Source organism: Hyaena hyaena, unplaced genomic scaffold, assembly GCF_003009895.1.
Source record: "Hyaena hyaena isolate Hyena2069 unplaced genomic scaffold, ASM300989v1 scaffold_308, whole genome shotgun sequence".
Taxonomy (NCBI): Eukaryota; Metazoa; Chordata; class Mammalia; order Carnivora; family Hyaenidae; genus Hyaena; species Hyaena hyaena.
Genome location: NW_024080942.1, coordinates 777,625 through 789,527, shown reverse-complemented (window position 1 = coordinate 789,527; position 11,903 = coordinate 777,625). Strand labels below are relative to the sequence as shown.

Sequence of the window (11,903 nt, the reverse complement as noted above, 5' to 3'; positions counted from 1 at the left end):
GCAAGAATTAACCAGCCCGGCCCTGCCCCAGGGACAGGCGGGGTGCGGACACAGTGCGTGGGCTCAGGGGAAGCAAAGGGTGCCTCTCTCACCCTCACGGGGGACTCAGGGGGCTCCCCCACCCCCAGGCTCCCGCGCTCTGGGGAGAGACCCTGCCGCAGAGCTGTGCTCAGGAAAACGCACGTGGAAGCCCGCCACCCCCGCCCCAGGCCGAGGAGGGGCTGTGGCCTGCAGGGCACTGCGTGGGAGATGGGGCTCCTTTGGAGGGGACGGTCACCCTGCTTCAGCAGAAGCTGAGACACGGAACAGAAAACCTGTGGCCTCGGTGCTGCTGCTGCAGGGAAGGGGCGTGCCAGCTCCCTGGGCTGGTGGGCGTTGTGGGGGAGGGCGCCCACCCCTGGAGGAGGAAACTCCAGGGAGGCGCTAATGGGCCTGGAGGGTGGGGGGGGATGGGGGGATGGGAGTCCAGGACTTAGGGTGCAAGGAGTGTGCAGGAGGAGTTGCACCAAGGCTCCGCCCCCTGCCTTTACACACCCCCCCCCCCCCCCCCGCCTCCCTGCACTTCTGCTCTTGATGAGGGAGCACGAGGCAAGCTGACAGGCCGAACCCCCCCCAGGTGGGACGTGTGCGATATTCCCCTCCACTCCTGGTGCCCATCAAAGGGGCCAACAAAGGGTTAACTGAGAGCTTACAGTCCTTTGGGACCTGAGTCTCCACCGCCCCCAGGTGTGGGGACAAAGGCAGAAGGAAAGGGCAGAACTAAATTTCCTTGTAACCTGAAGCCCATGGACAAATTCTTTATATTTTTTTTAATGTTGATTTATTTTTGAGAGACAGACAGAGCAGGGGAGGGGCAGGGAGAGAGGGAGACACAGAATCGGAAGCAGCTCCAGGCTCCGAGCTGTCAGCACAGAGCAGGGCTTGAACTCTGGAACTCGGGAAAGGTGAGATCATGACCTTAAAGGACAGCCTCCCGGGCCTGCTGCTGGGACCAAGTCAAGGTCGCAGAGGAAAATGCTTCTCCAGGAACTCCCTACTGTCTTACTGCTCAGGCTTTGCTAGAGGGAAAACCACCTTAGCTCGACCACAGCCAGGACCCTGGGACTCTTCAGCATATGACAGTCTCGCTGGAAACTTCCCCCGAACTCTACCTCCCCCAACCCCATAGTATTTAACCAATGTCTCCTCATGGTCTTGCCCCTGCGCTTTAATAAAATTGCCTTTTTGCACTTTGTTGGTGGTCACCTCTGGACCCTGCAACCCCCACTGTCACCCCAAAAACCTCGTCACCCTGCTTAGCCGCCTCCTGTCTCCTGCACCCCACTCCAGCCTGGCCACTGGGCCAGGGGCCGTTGTGAGGAAACTTTCATGATATACGCTGCCTCCTCATTGGCCCACAGAAACAAGACTCTTTTACTTTCGAAACGGCTGGTTCCGCCAGAGTGCGTGAGTGCAAGTCGGATCTGCTGTCCGGGGTCCTGGGCCGAGCTGGCAGCTGGGGAATGAGGGGTCCTGAGGGGGAACATGGAGCCTCTCTGAGGCTGGGGGCCGCCCCCCTGGACCCCGGCACCCGAGGCTGATGACATGAGCCTGGTGAGTCCTCTGAGCCTGTGTGTGTGTGTGCGTGTGCGTGTGTGCTCGCGCGGGCGTTTCCCAGTCCTCTCCCTCCACCTGCCCTGGCCCGAAGCCACTTCCCAGCTGCCCTCGCTCTTGGGCTGACTCAGACCCCCGGCACCCAGCCCTCTGCGACCACAGGTTTCTGGAGCAGATTGGCAGGAAGCCGTACCCCCAGCAGCGGCATGTTCCTCTCCGTCCTCCTTCCCCCCTTCCCTCTCCTTGGCGGGAGGGCCAGCCCCCCCCCCCCCACTGGAGGGCGCTGCTCCCAGAAAGCAGGATTCCAGCAACCAGAACCCTCCCCACCCAAGGCCCGCAGTCTGGTGCCTCTTGACAAAGTCCTTGTTTGTGCAGAGAGGGCGGGATCCGGGACTCCACCGGGCTGGCTGCCGGCCAGGAGCAACCCCACCCCCACCCCCCGCCGAGACTGTGGGTGGAGTCAGCCCCGGGACCAGCCCCCCCCCCCTTCTCACCCTCACCTCCGGCCGGAGCCGCCTGCCTCCCCCGCGGGGCCTGTGACTGCTCAGGGCGGTCCCTGCGGTTCCCCAAGGGCTGCGCCCCCACGTTTCACAGGGGGGAGCTCTGGCAGCCCCGCCCCCTGCCCCAGCCGTGCCCTGTCTCCACAGACCCTGTACCTCCTCCTCCTGGGGCCCCTGCGCTGCTCCCTGGCTGTGGCTCAGTGCAAAGAGGAGGAGTATCCGGTAGGGGCCGAGTGCTGCCCAAAGTGCGGCCCAGGTACGTGCAGGCCTGGGGGCAGGGGCACAGGCAGGGGCGGGGGCGCCCCCTCAGCCCCTCTTCGACTCTGCCTGCCCCCAGACCCTCCCAGCCACGCTGCCCAGGGATGTGGCCTGGGGGACCCAGTCATTCCATTCAAGGCCAGGAGCTGGGGCCCAGAGCCAGCACTAGGGCAGTCATGCCCACACGCACCAGGAGGCCCCCACCTCCTTCCAGAACGTTCCCACTCCCCCAGAGCAGGCTCACTGGTGAGAGGCAGCAGGGCACCCTGTGTGGCATGGGAAGCAGCTCAGGTGCCCTTCGGTTCTTGGGGTGAGGTCACACCTGCTGGGGGCTTCCAGGTGTCAGGACGGGTGCGCCCCCGCAGGGCCCTCCCCAGGCCAGAGTGACACGGGGCTCTGGGTGCAGGTTTCCGGGTAAAGGAGGCTTGCGGGGAGGTGACCGGCACGCTGTGTGTTCCCTGTGACCCGGGGACCTACACTGCCCACTTCAATGGCCTGAGTGAGTGTCTGCAGTGCCGCGTGTGTGACCCAGGTGAGAACACTGGCCCCAACCTGCCTCCCATATCCTGCTGTGGGGGGCGTGCCCACATGCCCAGGACCAGGCGCTGGGCCAGGCCCACCCCGCCTCCGGGGCAGACGCTTGCAGGCGAATCCTTCAGGGAGCCTTGGGCCTGTCCACACCTGTCCCTTCCCAGAGCGGGGCCAGTGCCTTTGTAACCCCGTTAGTCGGGCCTTCCAGAACTCAGGGACCCCGTCGGTCATATGGACACCGGTGCCTGGGGCCAGCCCTGACGGAGCCACGGGTCCCGGACTGCTTCCCCAGCTCACTGGTCCTGAGGGGCTGGACCTCGTTCACCCGCAGTATGCAGGTTCTGGGGACCCCCCCAGCCTCCACACCACACCTCTGGGGACCCCTACTCATGGCTCAGCGCTCCGACCCTCACCTTCTTCCTGCCGGGTGGTCTGGGGTGGAGGGACTCTGGGAGGAAATTCCGGGAGGCTGGAATGCATTCGGGTCCAGCCAGGTGGGGTCAGGGGCTGCGAGCCTTGGGCTCACCCACAGACCCCTGTCTTATCAGGCTGAGGTTGGGGTGCAGACGGCCCACGGGGCTGCCCCTCAGTGGGGGCTCAGGGGCCCAGCGCTACCCCACCCCCAGTGCCAGCGGCGGGAGGGTGCTGCCATCTGACTAGCCTGATTGACTGCCTGAGGGGCGGGGTCTTCAGGTGTGTGTGGGTCGGGCTGGGGCCTGCCCCCTGGGGCTGCCCCACGGCTGACTGTGGTTCCTACTTCCTGTGTGGGCCTCGCAGGGACCAATCTCTGCTTCACCACCAGGCCAGGCCGGTGCCCCGGTTGGTGCTGGGTTTGGGCTGAGCGGGGCCCACATGCAGCAGGCTGCACAGCCGGGCTGGGGGCGCCTGGCACCGACCCGTCCCCAGGCAGAGCCCTCAGGCCTGCTGTGCTGTCCAGGCCTCCTCCCGGGACGGGGGCTCCTCCCGGGACGGGGCGCTCAGCACTGCCCACCGCAGCTGCTCTTCGCTCCTCTCTTGGGTCCCAGCCATGGGCCTGGTGACCAGGCAGAAGTGCTCCACAAAAAACAACACCGCGTGCATCTGTGGCCAGGGCCACTTCTGCGTCAGCGAGTCGAGGGGTGACTGTGCGGAGTGCCGTCCCCACACGGCCTGCAGACCCGGCCAGAGGGTGCGGGAGAGAGGTGAGCAGCCTACGGTGGGGAGCCAGCCTCCCGACCCTCTAGGAGACAGAACCCTCTCAGAGGCAGCCCCCAGACCCAAGCCCGTGGCGGGGAAGCCCGGCTGAGCCCCTGGGTCCAGCCCCTGCACCCTCCCTGCCCGGCCTGTCGTTTCTCAGGCACTCAGTGGCAGGACACAGTGTGTGAGGACTGCCCTCCGGGGACCTTCTCGCCCAACGGGGCCCTGGAGCAGTGCCAGCCCTGGACCAAGTAGGTGACCTTGGGGTGGTCTCAGCCCCGTGTCCCCGAGAGGGGCTCGTCTGTGCTCTCCTGGCAGATAAGCCCCCCCCCCACTGTTCCCCATCACGCTCCAGCCCCCAGGACAGCCCCTGCTGGGACTCTGGGGCTCACACCCCCCATCACATTAGCCGAGAACTGAAAGCCCGTGGACATGAGCTTCCCGGATGCCACGGGTGGACCTTCTTCCCTGGGGCTGGTCTGGGGGGGCTGCTGCCGCCAGATTCCCAGTCCCCTGTGGTCCTGGGGTGTCCCCAGCTATCAGGGCTGTGGGGGCCTCCCAGCGAATGTGGAGTCAGGGGGGTTCTCAGCGTGAGGGCCCCACTCCTGCAGCCATCCCTGAAGCCCGGCGCTAACCCGGGCACTCGGAGTGTCCCTGGGGGGGGCTGGGGGGACCACGTGTGCTGCTGGCCGGTGCCACCCTGCCGTCCTGCTGCCTCCCCTGCAGTCACTGTCCTCTCCCCGTCCCTGTCCCCCAGCCTGTCTCCCCATAGCAGTGCGGCCTGGGAAGGCAGAGGGACCTGAGTTCACACCCAGAGCCGCCAGAGCACCTTGTCACGGGGCGGCGCCTCGGGGACCCCCCACCCCGGGCCCGAGTGAGCATCAGGCCCCCACACTGCTCTCTCCCAGGTGCAATAGCTCTTTCCAGAGCCTTGTAAACCCCGGGACCAGCAGCTCCGATGTCACGTGCTCCGCCTCGCACTCTCCTTCTCCTCTGACCATAATCATTCCCATGCTTCTGCTGGTTGGCATAATAGTCCCAGTCGCGGTCACCTGGATACGGATGAAAAGGATGAAAAACAGACGGTCACCCGGTGAGCAATGGGGCGTGGTCTCATCAAGGCTCAGGGCCCGGCAGGTGCATCTGCAAGCCCCTCCCCACCTTTCCGCGAGTGGAGGGAGGCGCCTGCAGGAGCTTCTCCCCTAGGCGGGAGCGGGGGCGTGAGGGGGGCTGCTGTCGGCTCAGGGATGTGAGTTCGACTCCTGATGTCATGGGATCTTGGGGGGCTTGGAGGGCCAGCAGGGCGGGCCCCCCTGTTCCAGGATCCCCTGCCGGCCCCACCTCTTGCCCGCTCACCACCCTGGGCTCCGAGTCCCTGTCTGCCCCGTGGGGCAGAGGAGCCACAGGGCAGGCCGAAGACGGATGGCGGAAGCATGGGTTGGAGGGTCAGCCGTGGGCAGGGCTGAGTCCCCTCAAGAGGCCACGTGTCCCCCCTCACTCACTCGGTCCCTGTCCGCTTGTCTGCCCTGCTGTGAGCTCCGCATCCGGGGCCAGGCCCTGGCTCCGCAGACCCGGCTCTGGGCTCCCAGCAGGGAGCAGGCCCTCAGCAGAGCCCCAGGGGGGAGGTGAGCCGCCTTCTCGGGCTGCTGTCAGTTAGTCCGTGCTGGGGCCTCACCCGAGGGCCCCCAGGTTGCAGGCAGGTCTCGGGGTCCCGGGCTCTGAGTGGGCCAATGTTGTTTCACCCGACCCTGGGGCACCCGTTCCCTGAGGGACCCTCCCCTGCGTCCACCCCCTTTCCTGGGGTGACCATCGCATTGGGGTGGGCCAGGGCCAGGGTTTGGTAGCTGGAGACTCGGGCAGGAGTTGTCCTCCTGTTGGCACGTGCCTGGGGCCCCCTGGTGGACAAATCCACACGGGTCTGGCCAGTTTTCCAGAGGGTCCTCTCTCAGGGAAGAGAAGTCCTCTCACACAGAGAGAAGTCGGGAGCTCGGGTCCTCCCAACCCGCAGTGCTGAGAGGGTCCCACGTGACACAGGGTCTCTGTCTTGCAGGCGAAGCCACCAAGGAAAGACCCTTACAGGTATTACACATCGTCCCCTCCCCCTCCAACCCTGGAGGCCGTGCTGCTGGGGGGGGTGGGGCTCCATTTCTCCGAGGGGCCGGATCCTCAGCGTAAGGCCGAGCCGACGCCTCGTCTTAGAAAGCCAGGTGACCCCGACTGCCGCGTGGCCCACAGGCCGGGCCCAGTGCAGTCCCCATCTGGACATGGAAGGGCGTGCTGTGTCCATCCAGGCCCCGCCGGACGTCACCACGGTGGCTACGGAGGAGACGGCGTTCGTTTCCTGAGAAGGAGCAACCCTCCGATCCGGAGGTCTAGGAGACGGATGTCGGCTGTGCCTGCTCCGAGCTGCCAGGCCCCAGGGGCAGACTGGGGGCCCCCTCTCGGCTCGCTTCAGACTCCACCCAGCCAAGGGATGATGGCCGCTGCTCAGGGGGCTCCGGGACCCCGCACGCCCCCCATCCATTTCTTGAGGGACTCAGATGCGCCCTCCACTTCTGTGGTACCCACGTGTAGACCCAGCCCTGTGAGGACTCGGCCGTGCTTGGCTCCAAGCCGCTCACTCCCAGGCCTCTGAGCGTCAGCTTGCTCACCTGCAGGACGGACCTGCCCGCACCTGCCTCACCGCTGGGGTGACACTGGACGCAAAGGTGGCGCGATATGAATGAGGATATGAATGACGGTCACGTTTGGGAGTGATTTTTAAATTGGGGTTGTTTTCTTAATAAAGACAAAATCGATTTTTAATTTGTCGTTTTTAAAAAGTGTATTGTGAAAAGAGGTTTTGAGAGTGTGTAAATACCCTGTTTCTTCCAAAACCCTCACTCACTGGTGACTTAAACATTTTTTTCTTAAAAATTTTTTTAATGTTTATTTATTTGAGAGAGAGAGAGCGTGCACGGGGGAGGGTCAGAAAGAGAGGGAGACCGAGAATCCAAAGCAGGTTCAGGCTCCGAGCTGTCAGTACAGAGCCCAACGCGAGGCTGGTGGGATCATGACCTGAGCCAAAGTCGGATGATTAACTAACTGAGCTACCCAGGCGCTCCTAAAATTTTTTTTAATGTTTATTTATTTTTGAGAGAGAGATAGAACACAAGCAGGGGAGGGGCAGAGACAGAGGGAGACAGGATCCCAAGCAGGGTCCAGGCCGTCAGCACAGAGCATACCTGGGAGCCTGAACTCACCAACCTCGACATCATGATCTGAGTTGGAAGTTGGCCACTTAACTGGCTGAGCCGCCCAGGCGCCCCTGCTGATTTTTGCTTGAAAGGCGACTGTGAGGGTTTCCAGTCGGGGACGTGCCTCCCCCCACTCACACTACTGAGTCAGCCTCTGCGGTGCAACGCTGTCCACGGCTCCAGTGCTTCCTACACGGGCTCCGACACAAGACTGTCATTATTTTGAGGCACACGTCCCAGATTTGCCCGACAAGATGCTACTTGACTCCTTTCTGACGCACAGTCCCTGCTCCGTGTCCCGAGAATCCTCAGCCCGGAGACGAGGATGCCTGCAGAGCCCCACACCAGCTCCGGAAGCATTCTCCCGCAAGCCCACCAGGCCACTCCTAGAAGGGCGGGCCCCAGGCCGGGGCCTTGGGAAGGGGTCTCCATCCAGGCACAGGGTCACCGTGAAACTTCCCTTTGAACGTTCCCATGCGGGCGCTCGGTGTACATCAGCCCAAAGCACCCCCAGAAAGTCCCCGCTGAGGGTTCCATTCAAGTCCACACAGGTCACTTTCCTGTCTGCCCACAGCCACGGGGGCCACCAGAACATAGTGCCTCATCCCAGCATCTAAACGGCACCAGGTGGGTGGTGGGCCGCGAGGATCAGCAGAAAGGTGGGGTGCGCCAGGGCTGGGCTCGGGGTGCCCTCGGGCTCGCCTGTGCAGGATGACAGCCAAGCATGCCCAGGAGCCCCGCAAATTCCACCTGATGCACTAGTGGGGTGCCAGTTCTGGAGTGAGATGCGTGCACATCACAGGCACATGGCGTAACCTTCGAAAGCAGCACAGAACTCAAGTGTAACATCTCCCAGAGCACATCTTTACAGACAGTGCATGCGATGGACAGGCTTCCACCCTTCACTGGGCCATCTTAGCCTTTTTTTTTGGCCCAATTCTATTAGGCACCTATTTTTTTTTTTTAAGAAACACGGCCATGGAGAAGATGCCCATAGGATCCCAGAGACCAGCCCAGAGCCTCAGCCAGGAGCTCATGACTACAGGGGGACACAGGCAGTGGCAGTCATGGTTTCTTTAACCAATGTGTTTATTTTGTGCTCCTGAGAGCGGCCCCCACTTTGCCAGTCTGGGGGTTGAATGAGTTAGAGGTTTCCAGAGGGAAGCCACGGGACAGGTCAGGACAGGCTGGTCCCCGCTCAGAGGGACTCCACACACAGCATCACCAGGCCACCTCCCAGGCCTTGCGAGCCCCTCCCCACAGTGCCCCCCCCCCTGCAAGCCCCACCCCTGTGACCACTTCACCCCTGTGTCTGTTTCTGCCTCCACCTCTAGCTCCTCAGCCCCTCCCTCGGGCCCAGTGTCTGGAGGGGTTGGAGCAGGGCCACCCAGGCCAGCGGCCCTGGGTCCATCGGTGAGCAGCTGTTTTCTGCCAGCAGTGCCCTTCCCTCTGGCCAGCAGGGCTCAGAGCGCCTCGCTGGCCTGGTGGGTCCTTTCTCTGCAGCTGAGCTGGTGGGGGTGGGGGCAGGGCAGGCATCTCCTTGTAGGAGCCCAAATGCTGGAGCTGCACCCCAACCTTGGGGAACCAGGGTCCATACCTCCCTCTATCCCCCCCCATGTCCCCCCACCCCTGCTCTCTCTCGGTCCCTGGCTGAGCCCCGAGCCCTTCCCTGACCGCTCTCTTCCAGGGACCTCTGGCTCCCATGGCAGCGCCCTCCCCGACGGCTCCCCCCGCCCTTGGCTCATTTCCTGCGCCTCCCTTCACCGGCCCCATGCTTCCCTCCGGGGCACAAGGGGCTCCACTTGGGCTGGTTTCCAGTGCTGGGGGGCGGGGAGGGGTACCACCCGGCGTCCCCGGTGAGTGTGCTCTCATCGGGCAGCTTGGTTCTGAGGCGCAGGGGTCCTGGTGCCCAGGGGTGGGGGAGGGGGCTCCCTGTGAACGCGGCACTGTGACCCACGGGGCGCCTCCTGCCCAGAGGCCAGGGGGCAGGAGACCCGTCCGGGTCTCGGCGGGCGTCCTGGACGCGGATCAGGAGGTCTTACCAGGCCCGCAAGCAGTCTTCACGCATCTCGCAGGGCTCCAGGTCCAGCTGTGGCGGACAGCGGACACGTGCCCTGGCGGTGGCGCCCCCGGACTCCCCGGGACCCAGGGCGGGGGCGAGCGGCCAGCACCGCTGCGTGGGAGGCAGGCGCGGCCCCCGCGCCGTCGGCACCTCAGGAGCCGCTCAGGGCGGCGCCCGGGAAGCAGGCAGGGGTCGTGGCCGCCTGCCAGCCGCCTGCCCGGGCCTGTCCGCAGCCCACAGGCCAGGAGGGGCAGGGAGGGGCGGCTACCTGCAGACCCCGCAGGGCGCGCCGACCCTCCGGAGGAGGCTACCTCTTCACGCCTCACCCGGAGGAGGGAGCGCGTCCTCTGACCCGGCAACAGTCCCGCCAATGAGAGACTCTCACCGTCCCGCCAATGAGGAACAGCCGCAGTCTAGCCAATGAGAAGCAGTGTCACAGCCTAGCCAATGAGAGACTCTCACAGCTCAGCCAATGAGAAGCAGTCGCGGCCCAGCCAATGAGAAGCCACTATGCTTCACCCTGTTTTTCCAGTAGCGCTTTGAACAGTCTACGCGGTATTTGCTGATAAAGTAACTGGCCGTTTTATTGTTGTTTAAGACAACTGGATCTAATCAACAAGGCCTGGATGCGAACCTGTAAAACAGAGTAGAAATTCAAATAATGAAAAAAATATATATTTCACAGGAATAAAACAACCAGCAAGAAAAAGAAGGACTAACCTATGCTGATGAGGGAAACGAAGGCAAGAGAAATGTAGCTTAAATTAAACTCTCCTTACAGCTTGCCGCCCACTGGCAGACCCCAGAGGGTGCAGAGGGTGACCTTCCTCAGGACCCCATGGTGCATTGGTGCCTTAATGTTTATGTTGTATTACAGACAATGGGAAACCTTATTTAACGGCAGCTAGCCCCTCAAGGTCCTGAAAGCCTTGCTTCCGAACTCCCTAGACACTTACACTGTCCATAACCCCCACTAATTAAACAGCGTATAGTCCTTCACTCCTCACAATCCCAGAGCAGCTCTTTCTCTGCCCACGCATGGCTCCTGTCCCTGTGCTATAATAGAATCACCTTTTTTTGCACCAAAAAACTGTCTCAAAAATTCTTTCTTGGCCATTCACTCATGAACCCCCCTTCAATATCATTTTGGTGCCCTTACGTGGAGCTCTGAGTCTTTTCATCTGGATTCTGAGCCTCGGGGCAAACTTGGTGAGTACTTCCTCTCTCGCCCTTTACTTTTTTCAGGAGCTTTTCAGGGAGTTTGGTCTTATTGGAACACTTCCGTGTTAGCTGCTCAGGCTGCACTCCTCTGGCCCATGGCTGCTCTACGGGGAGGAGGAAGCCTGCCTTTTAGCTGGAAGTTAGTACCCTGGCCGGAATGGTAATAAGACCCAGAAACTTGATGCCCTCTCTTTATTCCTATTTTTTTTCTTTTTTTAATGTTTATTTATTCTTTGAGAGAGAGAGAGAGAGCAAGCCAGGAGGGGCTGAGAGAAATTGGGGCTGAGACTCATGAACTGTGAAATCACGACCTTAGCTGAAATCCAGAGTCAGATGCTTAACCGACTGAGCCACCCAGGCGCCCCTCTTTATTCCTATTCTTATACATAATTGTCTTTTGGGCACAAGACAGCCACCTAAGTCCCCAGGGTGGCTGCTAATCTTAAAGACATGTGAGGTTTCCTCCTCATTGGACGATCTAACATGATGCTCTCCGGTCTGGTCTAGCCATTTCTGGTGGCCAGATTTTGGCTCAGAGCCGGCCAAAACCAGTACCCAACTGAATTAAAGCCCAACAGGGGTTGGTTCCCTAGAGAAGTTAGCTGTAAAAGGCTACACGTGCTGGAATGTTGCTTAGACTGTGAAGGATTTCTATCTTCACTATTTTTTCATCAGTGTCCCCTACTGACTACTGAAATTACAAAATTGGATAATTTCCCCTTACAAAACTTTCCTGGTGTTTTCCATGTGTTAAAAATGGCACGGCCTACACGGAAAGGCAAGGCAAGGCACAATTTTTGGTCCATATGCAGACACCCATTTTCCAGTCTAGAATGTGTCGGGGACAGGGGAGACGCTGGCATCCCTCCTATGGGGCCTCTTCGGCTGCCTGGTGATCATAGTGATTTTGCCTGAGGGACGCCTCCGTCACTTTGACACCAGGAACCTGTGCCATACCTTGCGGGAGATGTCACCTGGGGGTGAAGCTCCAGTACCACTTATCAGCCAGATGTCTTCTGCAGGAAACGGGCCAAGTGGTCTGAGGCTCCCTCTGTCCAGCCCTGAATGGCCCTAAATCAGGACCTTGATCTAAGGGCCTCTTGCAGACTGTGTTTGGCCAGTGACCAGGGTGATCAACTCCCATCTGATCTATTGGATGATTGTCTCAACAGGCCCGGTGTGCATAGCTCGGGTTGCCGGAGGAAACAGGCCGTCCCTGGTGAAGGGGACGCTGACACTCTCACTGCTCTTCCCGACAGACTGTAAATCTTACTTGTCACATGCCTCCGTGCAGGGCTACACAGAAGTTGTTAACCAGTAAGTTAA

General features: G+C 61.4%; 1 protein-coding gene across 4 annotated transcripts; it reads left to right on the top strand.

Annotated features, from left to right (window-relative positions):
* The first annotated feature begins 1,427 nt into the window (after positions 1-1,427).
* Positions 1,428-6,863, top strand: TNFRSF14 (TNF receptor superfamily member 14). Of its 4 annotated transcripts, none has more exons than XR_005531105.1 (7): positions 1,436-1,593; positions 2,241-2,349; positions 2,758-2,883; positions 3,908-4,063; positions 4,967-5,151; positions 6,109-6,137; positions 6,350-6,863. XR_005531105.1 is itself a non-coding variant. In XM_039248304.1 (7 exons), the coding sequence occupies exons 3-7, from the start codon at positions 3,910-3,912 to the stop codon at positions 6,401-6,403; spliced, it is 513 nt and encodes a 170-aa protein (XP_039104235.1). In that variant the 5' UTR covers positions 1,439-1,593; positions 2,758-2,883; positions 3,908-3,909; the 3' UTR covers positions 6,404-6,863. The 4 variants fall into 4 exon arrangements, 3 of the variants coding, with proteins under 3 accessions (XP_039104234.1, XP_039104236.1, XP_039104235.1); XM_039248304.1 differs by lacking the exon at positions 2,241-2,349 and adding an exon at positions 4,219-4,309 and having other exon boundaries at positions 1,439-1,593; XM_039248305.1 differs by lacking the exons at positions 4,967-5,151; positions 6,109-6,137; positions 6,350-6,863 and adding an exon at positions 4,219-4,313 and having other exon boundaries at positions 1,437-1,593.
* The last annotated feature ends 5,040 nt before the right edge of the window (positions 6,864-11,903 follow it).

Excerpts from the sequence above, each read along its gene's own strand:
- TNFRSF14 (XM_039248303.1), top strand. Across the intron at positions 2,350-2,757 it reads CTGCCCAAAGTGCGGCCCAG|GTTTCCGGGTAAAGGAGGCT; the intron begins GTACGTGCAGGC and ends CTCTGGGTGCAG. Across the intron at positions 2,884-3,014 it reads GTGCCGCGTGTGTGACCCAG|CCTTGGGCCTGTCCACACCT; the intron begins GTGAGAACACTG and ends TCCTTCAGGGAG.